This window comes from Megascapheus bottae, chromosome 5, assembly GCF_031878675.1.
Source record: "Megascapheus bottae isolate mThoBot1 chromosome 5, mThoBot2.hap1, whole genome shotgun sequence".
Taxonomy (NCBI): domain Eukaryota; kingdom Metazoa; phylum Chordata; class Mammalia; order Rodentia; family Geomyidae; genus Megascapheus; species Megascapheus bottae.
In genome coordinates this window covers 72,692,954-72,718,911 of record NC_143513.1, presented here as the reverse complement: position 1 = coordinate 72,718,911, position 25,958 = coordinate 72,692,954, and the positions used below count along the sequence as shown (strand labels likewise).

At 40.1% G+C, this 25,958-nt stretch overlaps 1 protein-coding gene across 2 annotated transcripts in view; it reads right to left on the bottom strand.

Moving 5' to 3' along the window:
* The window catches only part of Nup205 (nucleoporin 205), a 71,048-nt gene that overhangs the window by 5,921 nt on the left and 39,169 nt on the right, over window positions 1-25,958 (bottom strand). For both annotated transcript variants that reach the window (XM_090333362.1, XM_090333363.1), the window contains exons 24-38: window positions 23,463-23,612; window positions 22,560-22,631; window positions 21,425-21,582; window positions 20,520-20,600; window positions 19,286-19,477; window positions 18,304-18,571; window positions 18,104-18,202; window positions 14,290-14,438; window positions 11,373-11,564; window positions 9,271-9,392; window positions 8,873-9,011; window positions 6,109-6,235; window positions 2,467-2,543; window positions 1,357-1,485; window positions 1,077-1,203 (exon numbers count right to left, since the gene is read on the bottom strand). In XM_090333362.1, coding sequence (XP_090189488.1) covers window positions 1,077-1,203; window positions 1,357-1,485; window positions 2,467-2,543; window positions 6,109-6,235; window positions 8,873-9,011; window positions 9,271-9,392; window positions 11,373-11,564; window positions 14,290-14,438; window positions 18,104-18,202; window positions 18,304-18,571; window positions 19,286-19,477; window positions 20,520-20,600; window positions 21,425-21,582; window positions 22,560-22,631; window positions 23,463-23,612 — 2,082 coding nt within the window. The remainder of the gene's footprint in view (window positions 1-1,076; window positions 1,204-1,356; window positions 1,486-2,466; window positions 2,544-6,108; window positions 6,236-8,872; window positions 9,012-9,270; window positions 9,393-11,372; window positions 11,565-14,289; window positions 14,439-18,103; window positions 18,203-18,303; window positions 18,572-19,285; window positions 19,478-20,519; window positions 20,601-21,424; window positions 21,583-22,559; window positions 22,632-23,462; window positions 23,613-25,958) is intronic.

The following is a 25,958-nucleotide window of genomic DNA, read 5'->3' as shown; positions in this document are numbered from 1 at the left end:
CAAAGCCTTCCTTTCACTGAGTAAAGACCTCGGACAACTTTAAGTTTTATGCCTTTAGTCACCCTTCCCCACACATTCACAAATCATTCACAAAATTCTGGGAGCACCTGATCTCACGTGAATAATTCCTACTTCCCCCAGTGGCTCTGGTTACAGAATTGACAACATAAAGTCATTCAACCAAAGAGTCAATAAAGTAAAATAAAACTAGATATAAACTAATCAAGTGTCTTACTACAACAAATCCATTTGGAAAACAAAGTGATTTTCCTTTTAGCTGGCTACCTTCCAACAAATATAAAAGTGGACTGTCATAAAATTTCTCTGCAGAAGGAAGAATTAGAAAGCAGTAACAACAGCAATCTAGAGATAGTTTGTGCTGAAACTAGAACAGTTCTTTCTAGTGACTGAGTGATGTCTTGGAAGTACCTTAGCAATTTCAAGTTCAGTTTGGAGACAATCTTTGTTTAATGGTTGAGATGCATAAAGTGAAGATGAAATTTGACACATTCTTTGAAAAGTCATTTTTAAGTGTGTTTATTAAGAATAACTGCATCTGGGCCTGCAGTTTGGCCTAGTGATTAAAGTGCTTGCCTAGCATGCACGAAGACCCGGGTTCAATTCCACGGTACCACATACATAGAAAAAACCCGGAAATGGTGCTGAGGCTCAAGTGGTAGAGCTCTAGCCTTGAGGAAAGCCCAAGCTCAGTGCTCAGACCCTGAGCTCAAGCCCAGGACTGGCAAAAGAAAAAAAAAAAAGAATAACTGCATCTCTGGGCCTGGAGCATGGCCTAGTGGTAAAGTGCATACCTAGCATGTACAGAAGACCTGGGTTCGATTCCTCAGTACCACATGCATAGAAAACGCTGAGAGTGGTGCTGTGGCTCAAGTGGTAGAGAAAGTCCAAAGCCTTGAGAAAGTCCAAAGTCAGTGCTCAGGCCTTAAGTTCAAGGCCCAGGACTGGTGTGCACAAAAAAAAAAAAAACAAAAAAAACCTTTACATCTCACTGTGTAGCCAAGTCATAACCTTAGCAACTTTGTGTTCCTCAGACAAAGGGAAGGAATTGGGCTTACCTTGCCGTGTCCCATCTCTGTTAATGGTCTCTGAAAGGCTAGGTGTGAAGAGACATACCACATGCTGGAAGGCGGGGGAGCTCTGCAGCATGAGTGACTGGCAATATTCCATTACATTGGCACAAATCTGCAGTAGAAGAGCAGCAGCAGTGACACACATATTAGCTCACTAGTGCCCTAACGTTAGAGAAATCTAGAGAAAGAAACCAAGGCTACAGAGCAATCAGTAAAATTGCATACATCTATCATTTTCAGTCACAAACCTCTCACCCCTTCCTACCTGCTGCATGGCCAGCTCCATCTCATCTTTCTTGTTCACCCTATCACGATCCACACTGTCATCTTGAAATTTAAACTGCCGTAGTCTGTCAGCGCCACCAAAGCGACTTAGTAGTCCTAAGCACTGGCGCTAGAAAAGAAAGACAGTTCACTGGTATCCAGCCAAATATATCTGAATCTGTGACCTGACTTTCCTGGGGATGAAAAGGCCCCTTCAGTGGAGAGTGGAATCACTCCTGAAAGATCCCGCTGAGCAGAAGAAACCCTGCTAGCATTCACCTTTCACAACGATGAATGCCATTTATTTTAGCAACAACTCTCCATAAAAGCGTAAATGTTTATCAAAGAATTTTATGCTTCATATCAAAAACCAATTTAATAACTTTGGAGGTGCGTGTTAAATGAAACAGAAGTCAAGAAACAAATGAAAATTAAAATGAGATGTCTTTTGCTCTGCTAACATCTTCAATTTCTTCTACGTTTTATAATGAAAACACATTACAGAAGTCTTTCACTTTTTACTTAAGTTTATTCCTAGGTATTTAGTTACTTTTCAGGCTGTGAATGGGATTTTTTTTTTTTTATTTAGCTTTCAGTCTTTTTACTACTGATACACAGAAAAGCTACTGATTTAATGTTGGTTTTGTATCCTGCTACTTTGCAATCATCAACCCCAGACAAAACACTGTAAGGCAAGTAACAGTGGCTTAATCATAATATATGTCTATATATGCTTATATAGACATAATAATGCAATACTAAATATTAATATAACCAAAATTATGACAGAATTACACTGGGTTTTTAGAGGAGTGAAATATACATATTGTATGATGGGGTGGAAGGAGGAAAGAGATAAAAGATTCTCATCTTTAAAGAAAAGATCTCATCTTCAAAGGAAAGGCAAAAGATGATTTCCAAAAGGGAAAATCATGCAGTAACAATATAATCATGCTACTCAGAGATGACAAAGAACCGACAGCAACAGCTGAAAGGGGCTGCCAATATCTAGGGCACAAAGTAAGGGAGACTCAGAGGACTGTTAGATTTTTGTAACACAACTTAAAACTGGTATTCTTACATATTATTTACAGATGCAAGAATTGATTACCTGGAATCTTCCAATATGTCCTTGTAGCTCCATTAGAGATCCTTCATTTATATCAACATCAAGTTCACATAATATACCTACAAAGTTTAAAACATTTTAAAATCTACCTTTACTGTATATTAAAAGGAAATATAAACTAGGAAGCTAGCTTCTCTTATATTCTTTATGCGTATGAACAATATTTTGAGAAATAAGATTGTACAAAGACTGTGCTTTTAATATATACATTCATATGAAAACTAAAATCTAGATGGGCAATCTATTTTTAAAGAAAAATAGAATTTTACTCCTAACTGTAAAACCTAAAATTTGGTAAACATGGCAATTAACTGACTTCTAATGACAGCTTAGGCCTAGGCCTACAAGATGACTGAAGTCCACCCTAAGAGGAAAGGGCCTATTTATGCCATAAATACTAAGTAATAGCTGGGCACAGTGGTTCACACCTGTAATCCTAGCTACTCAGGAGGCTGAGATCTGAGGATCACGATTCAAAGCCAGCCTGAGCACTAAAGTCCATGAGACTCTTATCTTCAATTATCCATTAGAAAACCAGAAGTAGCATTGTAGCTCAAGGGGTAGGGCGGTAGCCTTGAGCTAAAGAACTCAGGGACAATGCCCAGGCCCATAGTTCAAGTCCCACAAGAGACAAGACTAAATAAATAAATAAATAAATAAATAAATAAATACACCCTAAGTAGTGGTGATGGTTGAGGAAAAGGGCAGGAAATCCTGTTGGAATGAGTGGCATGGCTCCGCTCACAATTCATTCACACTCAAACAGCTAGAAGAAAGCTAAACTAACAAACCCTTATGGAAACTGCCATTTACAGAAAAGCAGACTGAGTTTTAAGTCTTAAGAGAAATAAAGGGAAAATCGATTAGGGCAACCACTACATACACAGAACTACAAGACCTCAGCAGAGGCAAGAAGGGGAGCCTGCCAAAGCATGACTATAGGACACGGATTGAAAACTTAAGACATACCACAAGCTGAATAGAGAATTTGACATTCCCCAGAAGGAGCATCAGTCAAACACGTCAACAAGCACTACAATCAGCCACATTCAACACACAGGCTCAGGCACCAAAGCACCTTCAGACAAGAAAAATAATTGGGATAGTGGCAGAAATCAGGGGTCTGGAATTATCAAAGCAACATAAAAATGGCGATAGAAAACATCCCAGTATTAAGCCCACAGGCTCAAAAGCCACATGGTCTGGGAAATGCTATACTACCAGTGTTATCTACGAGACATAGGATAAGTCAACCTCTCTGTGCCTTAGGTACCTCACTTATAAAGTGTGCATGGAATTAGTTGTACTTCTTAAGACTATTTATTGCGTCCTCAAATCAATGAACACTTCAAATGTTTAAAGCAGTGCCACAAGACTGGGGATGAAACTCGGTGCTGGTGCTAGAGTACTAGCCTAGCATTTACAAGGCCCTGAGTTCAATTCCCAGCATTGCAAGGAGACATATAACAAAGTACTTGGCTTATAACTGAAGGACAATGGCAGCATTTAGACATTCTTTAATTTGTTTTTTTGTGGGTTTTTGTATACTGTCTTATAATAAAAGAAAACAAATGTAAATACTACATGCCAGGGACCAGGAGTTTGGCCTAGTGGTAGAGTGTTTGCTTAGCATGCACAAAGACTCAGGTTCAATTCCTTGGTACCACATACATACATACATACTTTTTTTGAGTAGTTCATTGGAAATAAGAGTCTCACAAACTTCTCTGCCTAGGCTGAATTCAAACCACAATCCTCAGATCTCTGCCTCCTTAGTGGGTAGGATTATCAGCACCTGGCTCCCATATCACCATTTTTATAAATATAAACATGATATAAAGGCAGTTGATTCAGCAGTGCTAATTTAATATTAAGTGGTGCTGTGGCTCAAGTGGTAGAGCCTTGAGGAAAGCCCAAGAACAATGCTCAGGCCCTGAGTTCAGTCCCAAGGTCTGGCAAACCCCCCACCCCAACCAAAAAAACCACAAAATACAAAAACTACATGCCAACACCAACATTATAACTCACAGGCCAACACAAACACTATATTACAACTCGCAGGAGGGAGAGTTAGAGGGACAGCGTGGCAGGGACCACAGGCTTAGATAGTCTTCCGGGACATCTGAATACACTAACCTGTTGCATGGATAGACAAAGAGACAGACACGCAAGCACGCACGCACCAGAGCATACTCTAGCCTTCACACCCAAGAGGAAGGTTATCTGCCAATCTTGGAGATGAACTTGAACTTGAGATGCCTCTCTTGAGAGTCTCATAACCTCAGGAGCTTGTTTCTGAACTGGTCCTTGGTGACATTGGTCATCCTCCAGGGTACTATCAGTCTCGGTTGTGGCTGTCATTCTAACAAGATCAGCCACTCCTCCAAAGCAGGTGGCATCAGAAAAGCAGCCAGGAAACCACAGGTGTTCCCTTCACCCTGGAAGCTGTAAGTTAACACTTTGTTCCTGTGAACACATTTGGGGCACAGCGTATTGTCTTGAAGGTGTGAGGGTAGAGAGGTACAGGCCAGACGCAGGAAGAAAGCACTGACTCTTCCTCTTTTCTCAGGTACCCAGGCTTGTTCAACATGAAACTGCAGCTGAACCCAGCCATCAGTATTTGCAGGCAGCCTCTTCCTGTAGACCACACACCTCCTGTCACCATGGGTCTCTAGGGGTAACTGCCCCAACACTGACTCTGGGGCAGATGTGGTCACCACAGTGGTACTAATTTCATAGAAGACAAATAAGATACTCTGAAAATAGGCAAGTGGTCTTTAGGGACAGGGGCCACTCCAAAGGGAAAAGTTCCCTCAGAATATGACATGGGGGGGGTCGTTTTTGTCTGGGCTACATTTGATATTCTTGATCTCTTGATCCTGGCCTCTTTTGCTGTACTAGAAATAATCTGTAGACTTATGTTTCTCTGGGTAAGCTTTCTGGCAGATTCACTTAAAACTCTCCAAATTTCCATTCTTTGCTGCTCAGTTTCAACTTTGGTGTAATGCTGAGTATTTTTTTTCCCTAAAAGCATGTAAAAGGTAATGCTATTTTCATACCACTGTAGTGAACATGTTTCTCTCTCCATCATAATGACATAAAACATGCAGTATTTCAAAAGCTATTTTTCAAATGTTAGTATTTGCTTCTAGGAATGTTAGTATTTGCTTCTAGGTAATGAGAGTTTGAATGTCTGCTAATTATTTCCTTGAAATTTTTGACTTTTTATAAGCAAATCATTTTTGTGTGTGTGTGCCAGTCCTGGGGCTTGAATTCAAGGCTTGAGCACTATTCCTGAGCTTCTTTTGCTCAAGTATAACATTCTATCACTTGAGGCACAGGGCTACTTCTGGCTTTTTCTGAGTATTTATTGGAAATAGAGTTTCACAAACTTTTCTGCCTAGACTGAACTCAAACCACAATCCTCAGATCTCAGCCTCCTTAGTAGCTAAGATTACCAGCACCTGGCGTGCATAACAGTATTTTTATACATGCAAACATGATATAAAGGCTAATTTCATATTAAGCCATAGATAACTACATAGTAAGTGTAAACTTCATTCTAGAGATCACTCGGTGCTTTCTCTAAAGACAAATTAATTTCATTCAACACAATCAACTCACCAGGAAGCGCTGCTTTACTTATAATGCCTGTCAGCAGAGCCAGTTCTTGCAAAGAGCCAGCACTCACATCCTGACAGCGGAGGATTGCTTGTATGGTATCAGAATGTGAAATGAGAAACTGCAATACCTGAGCCAAGGATCAGGACAAAGAAAACACAAAAAATTGTATTATTAGCAGATCAATTTATCTTTTAGCAACATTGAAGCAAACAATTCTGTATTACGAGGAATAAGAAAGTCAAATATTTCTTGCACTTACAAAGCTTACTTCAGAGAACTAACAATGAACTAAAATTCACAAGAAAGCTAAAGAAAATTACTTCAACATCTGTAAATTAATACATTTAGAGGCTATTATGGAAAAATGTAATGTAACCTGGAAGTACTATGTGTAACTCTTTCCTCGCCCCCCCCCCACTTTCTTTCTTTGTGTCATGGGACTTGAACTCTGGGCCTGGGTGCTGTCCCTCAGCTCTTCAGTTCAAGGCTAGAAACTCTACCATGAGTTAGTCACAGTGCCATTTCTGCTTTTTTGGTGTTAACTGAAGACAACAGTCTCAAACTTTCCTGACCAGGCTGGCTTTGAACCATAATCCTCATATCTCAGTCTCCTAAGTAGCTAGGATTACAGGATGCTCAGCTATTTTATTTCTTTTAGTGTTTACATGGAATAAAATTTTTAAGCTGGGGCAGTGGCTCATGCCTGTAATCCTAGCTATTCAGGAGGCTGAGATCTGAGGATCATGGACCTGAGACTCTTATCTCCAATTAACTTCTAGAAAACAGGAAGTGGGGCTTGGCTCAAGGGTAGAACGGTAGCCTTGAGCTGAAGAGCTCAGGGACAGCACCCAGGCCAAGTTCAAACCCCACCAAAAAAAGAAAAATTTTAAATGAACGAGAAATGGCCAAGAAGTTGGTCTTATGACATCTGTTTAGTGTGACCTGGGGACAGCACATAAAACCTCTTGTCTCATTCTCCTTTTGAGAAGAACAGAAGAGTCATAAAATGCTAACCTCCAAACTTTTGTCTTTCCTTTGGCATTTAGTAGCACACCACTATGGAGATAGGATTCTCCCAGCACTTTCACACAGAAACATCTCAACTAGTCTTCAGGCACAGACTAACCCAAAGCAAGCTGAGCACTTGAACTGTGTCCAGTTTAATTTTTCCATAAAACTTCAGCCTCAGCCCATAATTGACAGATGTGGAGATAAGTAACCCAAGCTCTTTAAAGATGTTTTGTGGGGCCAGGAGTTTGGCCTAGTGGTAGAGTGCTTGCCTAGCATGCATGAAGATCTGGGTTCGATTCCTCGGTACCACATACATAGAAAAAAGCCGGAAGTGGTGCTAAGGCTCAAGTGGTAGAGCTCTAGCCTTGAGAAAGTCCAAGGACAGTGCTCAAGCCCTGAGCCCAAGCCCAGGACTGGCCAAAAAAAAAAAAAAAAAAAGATTCTACTAGTCAATTCAAAATTGGCATCAGAGAACCAATGTCTTGTGTCAATGTCCCAGTTCTGTTTTAAAAATCTTAATTTTAATATAGGAAAACTCAGGGAAGTCTTTCCCAAAGAACAGTCATGTGTGAATAGGGTAGAATGTTACTTAGCTTACAGTAGTATAAAATTAAAGTGTCACTTTAGCAGTCCTGCTAGGCACCAGTGAATCATACCTATATCATACTCAGAATCATACTCAGAAGGCGGAGATATGAGGACCGAAGTTTGAAACCAGCCTAGACAGAAAAGTCTGTGGGTCTGAAAAAGCCACAAATGGAGCTGTGGCTCAAATGGTAGAATGCTAGCTTTGAACAAAAAGCTTAGGCACAGCACATAGGTCCTGAGTTCAAATTCTAGAACAAGGGAAGGAGGGAGTGAGGGAAGAGGGAGGGTGGGAAGGAACAGCATCCCTGGTGAAATAGGTCTGAGTTTGAAGGCAGGGAAAGTTAACAGGACATAGTTCCTGAGGGCATCACAATCCAATAAAGGAAGCAAACTGAAACACTAAATGGCTGGAAGCATAGCCTAGTGGAAGAGTGCTCACCTAGCATGCACAAAGTCCTGGATTTGATTCCTAGGTACCACATACTCAGAAAAAGCTGGAAGTGGTGCTGAGGCTCAAGTAGCAGTGTGCTAGCCTGCCACTGGAGCAAAAATGTGTCTGAGGACAGTGCCCAAACCCTGAGTTCAAGCCCTAGGACTGGCAAAAAAAACAACAACTATAGATTTATGCAATTCAAGCTGGCCTAAAAATTATGAATCTCCATTGTTATGTTCCAAGTTAGAGGATTTTAGGAGTATGCCACCATACTCATTTTTTTCTTTTCCAGAGGCACATATTTAGATTGTTTGCTTTCTATGTCGAGATTCTATTAATTCATACATGTTTTCATTTATATGTTTCATTCATTTAAGAACATAAAACTGGGCAAGCATAGTTCAGAGTTAAGGGGCCTATCTCTGCTAAAAAACGGATTACAATGAATTTACTTAAGCTTTCTATTCAAAGGACTTCTGCGTTCCTAAAAGGAGGATTTCACATTACATGGTTTATTTTTGCTGAGTTTATGTTTCACTTAAAATTTATTGGAAGTAGGAACTTAATTAAATTTTTTAAATCTTTAAGCAGTTATACAAAGGGGTTACCATTTAAAAAATTAGTTTATGAATACAACAAATCTTACTTGATGTTATTGCTTTCATTATTCTCCATCACTCCCAACCCAATGTCTCCCATCATTACAGTTTCTAAGCAAAGGAATTATCTTACCTGCCCTGCTGCCTGTAAGTGCTGGGCCATACTGGACGTCAGAATGACCTGGCACAGCTGGAGCGCTGGAAGCAGAATCTGACGGTAGCGGTCCACAGGCGTAGGGATGAACATTGGGGGATCTCTCATGCCAAAAATGCTTGATTCATTTCAACCAGAGAGAGAGCAACATTCCAAAATAAAGGTATGTTCTTAACATTCCCTTACCATTTATAAGGCAAATGAATCAGACAGCTGACTTAAGATGCAAACACATTATGGGTACTTTTCACTCTAAGAGATCCGCAGCTTTTCTATACCTATATATAGCATAGTAAAAATGGTGGTATTTGAATTTGGACCAACCTTATGAACCCTTTACTGAGCATTTAACCAGACTAATCTATATGGATACTTACCCATGTGGGTCCATTTCTGGCCGCATGTCATAGACTTGGCATTGTGCTAGTCTCACAATCACCCCAGATCTCAGTAGCTCTAAAGAGCCCTGCTGTATCTTAGCCACTCTTGTGAGAAAGGCCTACAAAGCAATGGAAGGAAAACTGTCACTGTATAAGTCATATTCCAAGGGCCCCATGTGAAAATGACAACTCTCACAGCACATTTCCCATCTTTGGTCACCAATGAAGAGAAGTTCTGAGCTGGCTACACATATATTTCCCTCCTCAAAAGACTTTCATGAGAGCCAGGCACGGTGGCTCATGTCTGTAATCCTACTCATCAGGCTGAGATCTGAGAATCTAAGTTCAAAGCCAGCCCAGGCACTAAAAAAGTCCGTGAGACTCTTATCTCCAATTAACTACCAGAAAACCGGAAGTGGAGCTGTAGCTCAAGGGGTAGGATGCTAATCTTGAGCTGAAGTGCTCAAGGACAACACTCAGGCCCAGAGTTCAAGTCCCATAAGCAACAACAAAACAAAGATTTTCATGATGACTCAGTGATGCGTGACTAAACATGGTGCCTTGCATGAATTAGTATTCAGTTAAACTCTATTTCTGTCTTCAACACATGCCCTTATAAAGGCAAGGCAGGGTCATGCCTCTCTTGCTCATATCTTGTATTTCTAGTACTTAGATCTATGTTTGGTACATGGTAAGTATTTACTAAATACATGAAAAAAAATAAACAAAGGCAGAAATAGAATTCATGAACAATCTAAGATTTCAGTGCCTCCCTCAACTCTGACATTTCAGTTTAATAGCAAACAAACAGATTTGGAAGGAAGAAATACTCAAGTACTTGAAAGCCTATATTTAAAAGTAGAAAAAAGGGAGGAAATAGAGGGTGGTAAAGGAAGGGGTGACAATATCCAAGAAGCACTGTACTCATTACTTGACTTAGGGAACTGTAACCCCTTTGAACAACACCTTACTGATAAATCATTTTAAAAGGTGGGGGGGCAAGCTGGTTGCTGGTGATACACCCAGTTGCTCGGAGCTACTCAGGAAAGTGAGATCAGATGATCACAGTTTGAAGCCAGTCCAGAGAAGAAACTCAATGTGACTCGGGAAAGTGAGATCAGATGATCACAGTTTGAAGCCAGTCCAGAGAAGAAACTCAATGTGATTCTTATATACGCTCCAATAAACTACTCAAAAAAGCCAGAAGCAGTGTTGTGGCTCAAGTGGTAGAACACTCATCAGGGGCAGTGCCCAGGCCCAGAGTTCAAGCCACAGGACTGGACAAAAAACAAAACAAAACAAAAAAAAGCAAACATAGAAACCAGGCACCAGTGGCTTATACCTGTAATCCTAGCTACTCAGAAGACTTAAGATCTGAGGATCATGGTTTGAAGATAGCTTGAGCAAGAAAATCTATGAGATTCTTTTTTTTTTTTTTTTTTTTTTGCCAGTCCTGGGCTTGACCTCAGGGCCTGAGCACTGTCCTTGGGTTTTCTCAAGGCTAGAGCTCTACCACTTGAGCCTCAGCACCACTTCCAGCTTTTTTTCTATGTATGTGGTACCGAGGAATCGAACCCGGGTCTTCATGCATGCTAGGCAAGCACTTTAATCACTAGGCCAAACTCCCGGCCTCTATGAGATTCTTATCTCTTATTAACTATCAAAAAAGGCAGAAGTGGACATGTGGCTCAAATGATAGAGTCACAGCCTATATTAAAAAAAAAAAAAAAAAAAAAAAAAAGCTTAGATACAGCACTCAGACCCTGAGTTCAAGTTCCAGGACCAGCCAAAAAAAAAGTAGAATCAGCATATGGAATTTTCATTACTTAAAACTATACTAGTTGACCTCATGGTGCTCCCCTCACATGGAACACTACCAGTAGAGGAGGAAGCAGTCCTTTATCCAACAAACCCTCCATTCAGACACCTTTCCCATTACCATAAAATATATTCCTCACAGAGATTTAAATCTCCTTTAAAATGATCATAGCTGAAATAACAGAGATACTCAACACATACATATTTGTTTTCCTTAATATACCTATAGACCCCAAAGGAAATGAGCTGGTGCTCTCACATTACATTCCACATAGTCTTACCATTTTGGATTCATAAGTATAAAGGGCCTTTAGAAGAGGAGGCTGTGGAGTGAGTAAACTCTGCAAATTACGATCATCTTCTACCAAGCTGTCTACAAGGACCTTCAGATAGCCACTGTTACTAAGATATAAAAGCCACTGCTGTTGCTTATCCACAGAGACAATGCGATCAAGGAGAGCCAGGGCCAGCATCTAAAAAAAAAAAAAAAAAAAATGAATTAATCGAACTTCGAACAAGCTGACAGCTATCAAAATCAACCTCATTGCCTTCAATCTGGAAATCTTTAGATTTGGGGTCTGTCGTGGGGTTTAAACTCAGGGCCTGGGTGCTGTCTCTGAGATCTTCAGCTCAAGGCTAGTGCTCTACCATCTTTAAATCTTTTCTAACAGGAGAATGGTTTCTTATAATAAAATTTCCTTACTTTTTTGAGACATTTAAAACTACATATACTCAGAATCTTGACTTGCTAATAAAATTAGAACTTTTCATGGTAAAGTATTTGGGGACCAAACCCTAACACATTAAAATAATGACATGAGGCTGGGAGTTTTGCCTACTGGTAGAGTGCTTGCCTAGCATGCACGAAGACCTGGGTTCAAATCCTTGGCACCACATACATAGAAAAAAGTCAAAAGTGGTGCTATGGCTCAAGTGATAGAGCTCTAGCCTTGAGAAAGCACGACAGTGCTCAGGCCCTGAGTTCAAGTCCCAGGACTAGCAAAAAAAAAAAATAATAATAATAATAATAATGACATGAAGGATGTTTTACCTGAACCCAGACATTACTTGTTAAAACAGAAAAGGACTTTTCTTTTTGTCAGTTGTAGGTCTTAAACTCTGGGCTTGGGCGCTGCCCCTGAGCTCCTTCAGTTCAAGGCTACCTCACGCTACCCTTTGAGCCACAGCATCACTTCCACTTCCGGTTTTCTGGTGGTTACTTGGAGATAAGAGTCTTACGGACTTTATTGCCGGGGCTGGCTCTGAACCATGATCCTCAGATCTCAGCCTCCTAAGTAGCTAGGATTACAGGATGAGCCACCTCGCCCAGAAGGACTTGGTTTTTGTCCCCCTCCCCCAAACAAAAAAAAGCTGTTATTTCTAAAATTTTTATATGATAACCTGCCTAGAGCTAGTGACTCAAACATGGAATCCTAGCTACTCAGGAGGCTGAGATCTAAAGATCGAAGTTGAAAGCCACTCCAAGCAAAAAGGTCTGTGAGATTCTACCTCCAATTAATCACCAAAAAAGCTGGACAGGCGGTACGGCTCAAGTAGACAATTAGCCATAAGCATAAAAAGGAGAGAGAGGGAGAGAGAGGGAGAGAGAGGGAGAGAGAGGGAGAGAGAGGGAGAGAGAGGGAGAGAGAGGGAGAGAGAGGGAGAGAGAGGGAGAGAGAGGGAGAGAGAGGGAGAGAGAGGGAGAGAGAGGGAGAGAGAGGGAGAGAGAGGGAGAGAGAGGGAGAGAGAGGGAGAGAGAGGGAGAGAGAGGGAGAGAGAGGGAGAGAGAGGGAGAGAGAGGGAGAGAGAGGGAGAGAGAGGGAGAGAGAGGGAGAGAGAGGGAGAGAGAGGGAGAGAGAGGGAGAGAGAGGGAGAGAGAGGGAGAGAGGAGAGAGAGGGAGAGAGAGGGAGAGAGAGGGAGAGAGAGGGAGAGAGGGAGAGAGGGAGAGAGGGAGAGAGGAGAGAGAGAGAGAGAGAGAGAGAGAGAGAGAGAGAGAGAGAGAGAGCGCGCGAGCCTGAAGATGGCGGCTCACATCTGTAATCATAGCTGCTTAGGAGGCTGAGATCTGAAGATTGTGGTTCAAAGCCAATTCAGGCAGGAAAGTTCATAAGACTATTATTCCAATTAGCCACCAAAAAGCCTTGAGCAGAAGAGGTCAGAGATAATGCCTAGGCCCAGAATTCAAGCCCCAGGTCTGCCACAAAAAAGAAAAAAAAAAGAGAAAGAAGTAATATATAATGTAATGAATACAATTAAACCATTTAGTCTTTTTCCAGTGCTTATTCTAGGCAGAAGAGTATCTTAGAAAATTTAGAGATTGTTAGTTTGTGTTTTACTCTACTTCTTAAAATTATTTTTAAAAAACATGATTTAAATTCATCTGTATGCCAAGACACTTTAAAAAAACACAAATGCAAACTATCTATAAACCACCAGGGCAAAGAAAAATATGTTCAGCATAAAAGTAATTTATCCATTACACTGCTAATCAAAAATAGTTTTTTAAGGAGAATCTTGTTCTATCACTGTTGTTCTAACAGCAACCAAAAATTATTTAAAAAAAAAATCTTGCACCAATGCAACAGTGATACTCATAAGATACTATGTTGGAAATGAACTTTACAACTTGTGGGGAGGGAAGTCAGGGGGTGACAATGTTTGACAAGAAATATACTCATTACCTGACTTACGTAACTGTAATCTCTGTGTACGTGACCTTCACAATAAAATTAAAAGAAAAAAGGAAAATCATCTTGTACAAGTTAATTAAAGCTAACAAAAAAAAAATGTGGCCATAAATAAATTATGAGTTAATCAGAACTCCAGACTTAAACAAAATAAAACAAATATGTAATTAAAGCAAAAGAACAAACTCACTATAAAATAGTATAGAAAAATAGGTCAGGAGTTTGGCCTAGTGGTAGAATGCTTGCCTAGCATGCACAAAGACCCAGGTTTGATTCCTCAGTACCACATACACAGGAAAAGCTGGAAGTGGTGCTGTGGCTCAAGTAGTAGAGCTCTAGCCTTGAGAAAACTTAAGGACAGTGCTCAGGCCCTGAGCCCAAGCCCAGGACTTACAAAAAAAAAAGGTATGGAAACTAATTCTCAGTGTATACTTTAAACACCGATTCCATTTACACCTTCTTAAAGACAGAATACTTATTTAGTAAGAAAACTACCAAGAGTTACCTTACCCTTCCAATCTCGTGACCATCACAGGCATCTCGACAAACCACTTCCATGAGGGCAGCCCCATAGCTCTCAATTATAGCTATGTTTTCTCGCTGTAATTTACTAAAAACATCTTCCGGGGCTGTCAGTCTTTCCCACATGGTTTTCTTAGCTAAAAGGGTTAAAATAGAAGAAAAAAAATTCAATAAGAAGCAGCTTAATGCTGGGGACATGACTCAAGTGGAAAAGCACTAGCTATGTGTGATCAAAGCTCCCTATTTAAGCCCTAGGAAAAAAGAAGAGGGAGAGAGAAGGGGAGAGAGGGACGGGAGGGTAAGAAGGGAGGAAGGGGACAGAAGGAGAGAAAAGGAGGAAGGGAGGCAGACAGGAAGAAAGGCAAGCAAATTCTTTGACTGGTGAAAATAGGTTTAGTAACTAAATAATTACATCTTATAAGCAACAAACATCCTTTCAATTATTGTATGTAACTAAGAGCTACTTAACCAGAGGCCATACAAGTGAACTTTAAGAACACACACCCCCTATACATTATGCATATGCTTTAAATAAACAATAGTTTCAGGAAATGAACAAGGTGTTCTTTAAAATTTTTAAGTTAATTGTCAGATACCAAGAGAATAACCTATGTTTATCCTGTTAAAGTACCTGCTTCTAGCTTATATTAAGAGCTTTGAGAATGTAGCTAGAAAAGATCAATCTTCCTCCAAAGAAAAAAAATCAGTTTTATCTGAAATATTTATTAAAAATAGAACTGGGTACTTGTGGTTCACACCTGTAATCCTAACTACTCAAGAGGCAGAGATATGAAGGTCTAGGTTTGAAGCCAGCCTAAGCAGGAAAGTCCCTGAGGCTCTTACCTCCAATGAATAAGTAGAAAAGCCAGAAGTGGGGTTATGGCTCAAGTGGCAGAGCATCAGTCTTTTTTCATTTTTTTGATTGGTGATAGGACTTGAACTTTGGGCCTGGGCACTGTCCCTGAGTTCTTAGCTCAAGGTTAGCGTTCTACCACTTGAGCCACAGTGCCACTTACAGTTTTCTGGTGATTAAGTGGAGATAAGAGTCTCAAGGACTTTCATGCCCAGGCTGGCTTTGAACTGTGATCCTCAGATCTCAGCCTCCTGAGTAACTAGATTATAGTTGAGCTACCAGCGCCCAGTTAGAGCACAAGTCTTGAACAAAAACACCTAAATGACAGGGCCCATCACCAAAAATCCAGGGGCTCTCCTGCCCAGAATAGCTTCATTCCATGATCCTCAGATGTCAGTCTATTGAGTAGATAGGATTACTCTTGTAAGCTCCCAGGACCCAGCAACACTAGGCATTATGTTTTTAAGAGAAGATCTAAACCAGGCATGGAGGCTCACATCTGTAATCCTAGCTACTCAGGAGGCTGAGATCTGAGGATCGCAGTTCGAAGCACCCCTGATATTAAAGACCATGAGGCTCTTATCTCCAATTAATCACTACAAAAGGGGAAATGGGGCTGTGGCTCCAGGGGTAGAGCAGTAGCCTTGAGTTGAAGAGCTCAGGGGCAGTGCCCAGGCCCAGAGTTCAAGCCCCATGACCCACAAAAAAAAGAAAAAAGATCTAGGGGAGCGGGAGTTTGGCCTAGTGGTAGAGTGTTTGACTAGCATGCATGAAGACCCTGGTTCACCATATACATAGAAAAAGGTGGAAGTGGTGTTGTGGCCCAAGTAGTAGAGCTCTAGCCTTAAGAAAGCCCAAGGATGGCGCTCAGGCCTTGAGTTCAGGCCCCAGGACTGGCCAAAAAAAAAAAAAAAAAGAAGAAGAAGAAGAAGATCTAGAGCCAGGAGCGTAGCATAGTGGTATAATGCTCATCTAGCATGCACGAATTTAATTACTCAGTACCACATACTCAGAAAAAGCTAGAAGTGGTACTGTGGCTCAAGTGGCAAAGCACTAGCTTTGAGCAAAAGTGTCTAAGGACAGTGCCCAGGCCCTGAGTTCAAGCACGAGGATTGGCAAAAACTAATTAAAATGTTTAAAAAAATCTATTTTTGGTTAAAAACTTTCTTGAACTATTTTGCTATCTTTATCACCCTAAATATATTCAGACAGTAAGTAGGCAATACACTTGTACAAATCTGCCATTGTTGACTTGTATGCTATTGTTAGCTTCTAAGGAACTACAATGTAATAGATAATTACAGTAAGACTAAAATGAGATAACGTAGATCTTAAACAGTGGTTTTCAAAAATAACACACATAAAAAATATATTAAGTCCATTATTAGAAGGTTCTTTGGCCAAGTTCCTAATAAATAACAAACTGACAAAGAATAGTACATACTGATCCATTAAACCGTTTGAAACTTCTCATGTCTGGAGATCAAAGGTTCTAGATTTTTCTCAATTAACATGCTAACTACCCTGAGATAGCAATCTTTACATACTGTTGGTTGCTGTTTCTTGAGACAAACCCTCACTGGGCTATACTTTAGGCTAGCCTTGAATTCTGGGATATCCTGCTGAAAGAACTATCTGCCTCTGGAGTGCTAAGATTAATAACACCTTGCTAACAGCATCAAGTACACATGTACTCCAAGGCAGTACAAAGGCAACTTTAGACATAGCACATTGCTCAACAGAACTGGAGATAAATGAAACAAAGTATAGAAAGCTAAAATATTTAAGGGCTTTCTTTCCTTATAGTACTCATCTTTATAAACAGGTAAACTTCAATTTTAAAGTACACTGGTAACTATATGAAGGCTCAATGGTTATAGCTGGGTTTAGCCAAAAGATGAAAATTATTTTTTCAGTATTGGAGTTTAGACTTGGCACCTCGCAAGAACTCTATCACTTAAATCAGGCCTTAGCCTTTTTACCTTTTGCTTTACATTCTTTTCCCTCACATTTCAGGGTCTCACTTTTGCTGAGGGCCAGCCTCAGGTGGTGATCCCCCTTTTCATGCCACCCAAATAGCTAAGATGACAGGAGTGCTCTATCAGGCTGGAAGCATGTCCTAGTGGTAGAGTGCTTGCCTAGCATGCACGAAGACCTGGGTTCAAATCCTTGGCACCACATACATAGAAAAAGCCAAAAGTGGTGCTATGGCTCAAGTGGTAGAGCCCTAGCCTTGAGAAAGCCCAAGGACAGTGCTCAGGCCCTGAGCTTAAACCCCAAGATGGGGGGGGAAGGGGGAAGACAGTAGTGTGCCACCATGCTAGGCTCATTTGTTAAGATAAGTCTTGCTAAGATTTTTCCCTCCCTCCAGAGGCTGTCCTCAAACTAGGATCTCCCAATCCGTGTCTTCCAAGTAGCTGGGATTACAAGTGTAAGCCACTGTGTCCAGCCTGAGTCTTCTTGTGCATGTGCCATCGGAGGGCTTAAACTCAGGGCCTGGAAACTGTCCGAGACTTTTTTCCTCAAGGCCAAGATTCTACCACTTGAGCCACAGCTCCATTTCTGACTCTTTGCAGATTTACTGAGGTAAAAGAGTCTCATGGCGCCGGGAGTTTGGCCTAGTGGTAGAGTGCTTGCCTAGCATGCATGAAGACCTGGGTTCGATTCCTCAGTACCACATACATAGAAAAAAGCCGGAAGTGGTACTGAGGCTCAGGTGGTAGAGCTCTAGCCTTGAGAAAGTCCAAGGACACTGCTCAGGCCCTGAACTCAAACCCAGGACTGGCAAACAAAAAAAAAAAAAAAAAGAGTCTCATGGACTTTCCTACCCAGGCTCTCTTTGAACTGCAGTTTTCAGATCTCCGCCTCCTGAGTGAACCCAGCCTGATCTTTATTTTTAAAGTTACCATCCTTAAAAACCAACCAAGTCAGGAATGAATGTATTCCTACCAGTTTCTAAGGTGTCTGGTTCATCTGGTCTCTGAGCGATCTGTAAGTAATAAAGCAGAGAGCCATACAGGTGAGTCCTTACACGTTGGAATCCACCACCTGGGGAGAGCACAAAAATATAGTCAAATGAAAGTCTTCATTGGAGGAAAGTTAAAACATTACAAAGCTGTAATTATTAGATCATGGGGAAGGAGATATACCTGTCTTCAAAATGAAGTCTAAAAGTTTTCTCAATATGATGTGAAGTGAAGAATCTCCAATTGAAGCAAACCCCATGAGGGGACTCTCAGCGGTTGGTGGTGAGGTGAAGGAACCATCAAGCATAAAAAGGTACTGGGTGTCTCTGGGGCCTGAGCCCAGAGGCTGCTTCTGCTCTGTGCGCACAGCCTGACTGAGGTGGGCGGTCAGGGTGAATACAGCACCCGCAACCACGGGCATCAGTTCCTGCGCTGCTTCGTCATCCAGAATCTACCAGTCCAGAGCAAATCACAGTGAGGATCCCATTGGAGCAATGAGTTTTGGAAGCATTTAGTTTTTCTACTGCTATGACAGTAAGAATGTAATGGAAGCTGGGCAATGGTGGCTCACATAACCCTTGCTACTCAGGAGGCTGAGCTCTGAGGATTGTGGTTCAAGACCAGCCTGGGCACTAAAGTCCGTGAGACTCTTATCTCCAACCACCAGAAAACCAGAAGTGGTGCTGTGGCTCAAGTGGTTGAGTGCTAGCCTTGAGCTGAAGAGCTCCGGGACAGCACCCGGCCCAGAGTTCAACCCCCATGAATGATCGAAAAACAAATATAATGGAAGCATTCAGAAAAAAAAGCTAATCTGTAGAGAAAAACTGCAATGTGCTGAGTAAGTACCATTTTAAGCCTGATGGGACTCTTAGCAGAATTCCATAGATTTGTGTTTGGAAATTCACATAAATGGTCTCAACACCAGAGTCCCACTCAGCACATCTGTGTGGATCTGTGGATTTTTGCAAAGGTCCCTAGATAATTCTGTTACCCCTACTCTAGCTAGGTACCCAACTGCACAGTATTAAGAATTAACCTTGGTATTTATTGGATTGGTATTGGATTGGAAAAAATATATACAAACATTAGGGTAGTAAATATGTTTGTTTAAATGATACACATTTACCTTTTCAGCATCATGAAGCAAACTTAGGAAACATCTCACCTTATCATGCACATCTTGTAAAATATCACGAATAATAAGCTGTCGATCTTCTGACTGAATGAGGTCCTGAGGACAAGCTGTCAGTATTATTTCTACCAGCTGCCTCCATGACTCCAGTACATGCCGCTTAGCATGAAGACACTGAAGTAATTTGTTTCTTCCCACCACATACTGAAGTATAGTGCTGATTTCCTAAAGTCATCCAAATTCCAACACACAATTAACATACATTGGCAAACAAGGTCTGTCAACAGGTTACTATTTTAACACTATCATTATTTTAAAAACATATACTTGGGCCCAGAGTTTGGCTAGTGGTAAGAGTGCTTGCCTAGCATGCATGAAGACCCAGATTTGATTCCTTGGTACCACATACACTGAAAAAGCCAGAAGTGGTGCTGTGGCTTAAGTGGGAGAGCTCTAGTCCTGAGAAAGCCCAAGGACAGTGCTCAGACCCTGAGTCTAAACCCCAGGACTGGCAAAGAAAAGAAAAAAAGAAAGCATATACTTGAATAGCTACAACATGTATACCAGGCCACAGATACCTTCCTACTGTATTTTGGTAGCCAGGGCTGAGAAAATTAACATGTTAGAGTGAGGGGGATTAGAGAGCACTCATGCAAGTTGCATGCCTATCTATAAAGCAGGGACAGTAGTAGTAAAAATGAAAATGCATTCTGTAACCCTATCTTTTCTCTTTGTGCAATGCTATCACCCTAGAACACTAGAATAGTAAGTTTTTTTTTCTTTTATCTTTTTTTTTATTGTAATTAGTAAAAGGGTTACATGATATTTGCCAGATAGAAGGTGCATTAATTCACATACATTGATACCCTTTCACATGTCTTGGTAGAATAGTAAGTTAAGAGCACATTTCCCTGATATGTCTTCACTTCTTTGCTCTTACTTGGCCAACCATTTCCAATCCTAAGAGTCTCACCTATAACCACTCACTTATAATGAGTGACTCTCTTTTCTTACTCACAAGTTAACTATAACTACAATGTAATAGGAGAAAAAAGAATCTTGGTTTTGTTAGCATGCCAGACATTGAATTACAGTTCAGTGTATACAAATGATAAACTTACAGGGAAAGATTTCCATAAAAACTTTAATTTTTGAGTAATTTACTAATTAATGAATCTGGGTCAATGTATGGTTCTCTATTTATCTAACAACGTAAGTAGTTTAAGTAAGTAATAGATAAAATGAACACATACTCCACAGGACTTACCTCCATTAGCAGAGGTCTCTGTCCTATGGCTGCCATGCCCTGAAGAGCATTGACTTCAGCTACCAGAACCCTATGCAGAAGCTATGCGATTAGGGAAAAAGAAAAACACATGATCATTTCAAACACTACGAAATAACACACAGCAATTATTACAAACTACACAAAAGGACAAGTTCCAAGTACCTTTATATGCAATCTAACAGTGGTACTGTGCAATTTCCAGACAAACTGTAAATATCCCTCACATTCCTAAGAGTGGTACCAAAAAAACTATGGCAGTAAGTCAGACTCTGCCCTGGACATCTTTTTCCTGATGATGATGCCATGATATATTTACTTAGTAGAGAGCTAAATTGTTAATATCACTCATACTGGGTGTTGGTGGCTCATGTCTATAGTACTAGCTACTCAGGAGGGCTGAGATCTGAGGTTCACAATTCAAAATCAAGAAGAGTCCATAAAACATCTCTAACCACACACACATACACATACACACACACACACACACACACACACACACACACACACACACACACACATACAAAGGCAGATGTGGAGTGCTAGAATTGAACAAAAAAAAGTTTGGAGACAATACCCACACCTTGAGTTAGTGTGTGCCCACACACATACACACATACACACATACACACACACACACACACACACACACATACACACATATCCATAGCTCTAGCTTGGTGGAAAAGTTACTAAAAGGTGCTTAGAAGCCTTAGAAAAGAGTTAATGTGATTGATTAGGTTTGCTTCCTGCTGTTTGCCAAATACTGCAGTCCAATAAGCTATTAACCAGAACCTGTTGGGAGGGAAAACAACTACATAGCTCTATTTTTTTCTGACAGTTCAATGTCTAAACCACTTGACAATGTACTTTAAAGCAATTCTCACCTTGACATTACAGACTGTCTGTCCCCGTAAATTCTTGTGCTCACAGTTAGCAATAACTTGTTCAATCTGGACCCGGTCAAAAAAATCCAACTGCAAAGGCTCAGGAATCTCCTGACTGAAGTCAATCGAGTCAAGAATACTTAGAATTTTTCGACGTACTAGAAAATAAAAAGAAGTAAAACACCTGTACTTGGGACACTGAAGAGTAAACCATTATATATGTTGCTCATTCTATAAGACTGTGCTATGTTTAAAAAGGTCATCATTTTACATTTTAAAAAATGAATACCTGGGGCCGGGAGTTTAGCCTAGTGGTAGAGTGCTTGCCTAGCATGCACGAAGACCCGGGTTCCATTCCTCGGTACCACATACATAGAAAAAAGCCAGAAATGGTGCTGAGGCTCAAGTGGTACAGCTCTAGCCTTGAGAAGAAGAACCCAAGGACAGTGCTCAGGCCCTGAGTCCAAGCCCAGGACTGGTAAAAAAAAAAAAAAAAAAAAAAAACTGAATACGTAAAACCTAAGCCTGATTTTATTTCTAACATATCTACTTACAAAAATATTTCCCAGGGCCAAGAGTTTGGCCTAGTGGTACAGTGCTTCCCTACCATGCACAAAGACCTGGGTTCAATTCCTTGGTACCACATACATAGAAAAAGTCAGAAGCGGTGCTATTGCTTAAGTGGTAGAGCTCTACCCTTGAGAAAGCTCAAAGACAGTACTCAGGCCCTGAGCGCAAGGCCCAGGACTGGCACACAAAAAAAAAATTCCAGGGCTGGGAGTTTGACCTAGTTGTATAGTGCTTACATAGCATGCATAAAGACCTGGGTTCAATTCCTTGGTATCACATATATTGAAAAAACGGAAGTGGTGCTGTGGCTCAAGAAGCAGAGCAACAGGCTTGAGGAAAAAGCCCAAGGACAATGCTCAGGCACTGAGTTCAAGCCGCAGAACTGCCAAAAAATAAAAATAAAAAATTCCTTCCCATCCTATAATCTTAGCTTATTTTAAAAAATGTTCTTTGAATGACAAAAAAAAATCCCATATTCAGAATTCACAGACAGGGGCACAATCTGGACATTTTAAGTTATGAAGTATATATACAAAATAAATTATAAAAATTTAAAGGGCTTTACCTTTTGTAGAAGTGTCAAAGTGAAGAAATCCTGAGACAGACCTATTTTCATCTTCTATGCCTCCTTCTCCATCTGGTAGAGCATATAGAATAGTAGATCAGAAAGTAAAAAGCATATTCTCAAAATACATTTATTTGGAAATAACTAACACAATGAATTTTATTTGTAGGTCATTGTTTCTAGGTCAAATAGATAATTAAAATGAGCTGGGTGGTAGTTCACACCTGTAATCCTAGCTACTCAGTAGGCAGAGATCTGAGGATTAAGGCTCAAAGCCAGTCTGGGCACAAAAGGACTTGAGGTTCTTATCTCCAATTAACCTCTAGAAAATGGGAAGTGAGGCTTGGCTCCAGGCTAGGGTGGTAGCCTTGAGCTGAAGAACTCAGGGACAAAGCCCAGGCCAAGTTCAAGTTCCATGACCCATCAAAAAAAAAAGAAAGAAAGAAAGAAAGAAAGAAAGAAGAAAGAAAATTAAAATGAAACAGACTGAAGACTTACTACCAAAATTCATCTTATGCTTTTCCTCTCTGAGGTCCATTTATAATTTTTAAAAAGATTAGCAGAATTTCAAAACTAGCAAAAAAATCCAATGATACATTTTAAAAAGCTTGTATTTAATTTGAATGTATAGTCAGTGGGCTAGCCCAAATCATACTGGCTAAGTGTGACAAAATTTCCAGAATAATAATAAAACATAATAATAAATAATGACTATATTGTGGATACTTGAAACAAAAATAAAGTAACAGTCATGAGACAATGTTTAAATAACATCTTAAGGAAAAATATTCTAAAGATGAGAGAAATTATTCAGTCTCCACTTATATGCTAATATTAAGACTGAGATTTGCATTTACTGAACAGTCATCAACACAATGAAAATGTCGGTATTCATATAGTCACCTGAGTATGGCTTTACTGGCATGTCATCCAATAAGAGGTGTAGGAGCCTCTGTGTATGTGACCGCTGACGATTCAGAGAAGTCACCCTTAGTTCTATTGAGGCCGTCTTCATAAGCCATGACATTTGGTTCAACATAGAGATTTCATATTCTGGGATTAAAACACACAAATTTCACAGAGATTAGAATGGACCTAAATTCCAGAACTCATTAAAAAGGTAATGAAATCAATAATTCATAAAACAAGGACTCAAACTCTGTACCCAACACTTTCATTCTTTCACTGGCACTCTACCAACTGGTCTACAAGTCCAGCCCCTTAATATTTCATTTTAAAAAATAATTCTTAAGTGTGGTGGCTCACACCTGTAATACTAGCTACTCAGGAGGCTGAGATCTGAGGATCAAGGTTCAAAACCAGCCAGAGCACTAAAGACTCATATCTAATTAACCACTAGAAAACCAGAAGTAGCACTGTGGCTCAAGAGATAGGGTCGTAGCCTTGAGCTGAAGAGCTAAGGGACAGCACCCAGGCCAAAAGTTCAAGCCTCACGATCAACCAAAAAAAAAAATTCTTAGCCAGATACTGGTGGCTCACACATGTAATCCTAGCTACTCAGAAGGCTGAGATCTGAGAGTCATAGTTTCAAGTCAATCGTGGCAGGAAAGTCCGTAAGACTCTTTATTTCAAATAAACTTCTAAAAAGTCAGAAGTAGAGCTATGGCTCAATGGTAGAGCATTAGTCCTTAACAAAGAAGCTCAGAGATAGTGGCCAGGCCTTGAGTTCAAGCCTCAGAACTGGCACCCACCACCTCATATAATAATGATAATAATAATAATTTTCAATTATCATAACAGAATAGTTTCATTTTGCTTTTTATAAAAACACATATTTAAACACACTGCATGATTTTATAATTGTTTATAAAATTAACCAAGGGTACTCGGAATGTAATGTAGCCAGTTGGAGGAGCTCCATCCTAGAAGGCATCTGATCTTAAATCCAATTTCCAGCAACTCCCTCACCCAAAAATCCAGGATGGGAAAAAAATAATAGTTAAAGATATTAGATTTAGGCCGGGAGTTTGGCCTAGTGGTTAAAGTGCTTGCCTAGCATGCATGAAGACCCGGGTTCGATTCCTCGGTACCACATACAGAAAAAAGCCAGAAGTGGTGCTGAGGCTCAAGTGGTAGAGCTCTAGCCTTGAGAAAGTCCAAGGACAGTGCTCAGGCCCTGAGCTCAAGCCTAGGACTGGCAAAAAAAAAAAAAAAAAGATATTAGATTTAATGTATAATTGGGGCTTGGAATCCAGTTATGTATCAATTTTTGAATCCAGGATTGTTTTGTTTTGTTGTTTTGTTTTCAAGACAATTTTGCCACATAGCCCAAACTGACCACAACCTTATGGCCCTCCTGCCTTGGGCTCCCAAGTGCTGACTTATTTCTGTATGCTTGGCTTTTAAATCTTGAATAATGACAAAAGAACTTACACCCACAAAATCAAGGTTACCCATGTATGTGTCTAAATACTATCTGAACACTGAAAATATGAAGTCAATCAAAAAGAAGAGAATCTTACTAAAACATAATTAACTTGGGATAATTGTTAGACATATCAACAAATTATGTTTATTACTATCATTTTCAAATTTTTATATTAGGACCTCAGTTGGTGTGTGTGTTTATGTGTATGTGTGTGTATGAATATATATATATATATGGATATGCAAAACAAAGGTTTTATAAGATTTCATGTTAAAAATTTGATTCCAATAATTTTCTTATATTTTCTTATCCCTTGAACACAATATTCAAGATTTGTTAGTAAAATTATCAAATTGAATCTCTGATAAGATTGTATTAGAAGCCATTTATGCTAGAAGCTAAAAACATCAGCTTGCAAAGCACAAATTATGAAAATAACTACTCTCTCAGGTTGTGCTACCCTAATTCAAAATTCCAAAATGGGGCTGGGTACCAGTGTCCCATAACTATGACCTAGCTCCTTCGACCTAGCTAGCTAAAATGTAGAGAATCATAGTTCAAAGCCAGCACAGGCACAAAGTCTAAGAAACTCCATTTCCAAAATAATCAGCAAAAAACTGAGCTTGGAGGCATCGCTCATATGGTAGAATGCCAACCAAACAAGCCAATCAAATGACTGTGAGGCCTTAAATTCAAATCTAAGTACTGGCAAAATTAAATATATTAATTCTCCAAATCAAAAAAATTTCAAGGGCCAACAAGAATGTCACATGTGGAAAAGTCCCTATTTGATCTATATGACAGGTTGCAATGAAAACAAAGGCACAATCAGGGTGCCACTAACTTACTTACATAATTTTAGTTTCTCAGGAGGTTGAGATTTAGGGCTCAAGGCTAACCCAAGCAGAAATGTCTGCATAACTCATTCTCCAAAATAACCAGGCTCGAAATGAGCTCAAAGTGAGTTCAAATGATAAAATGCGCTAAAGAAGCAACCTGAGCAATTAAAG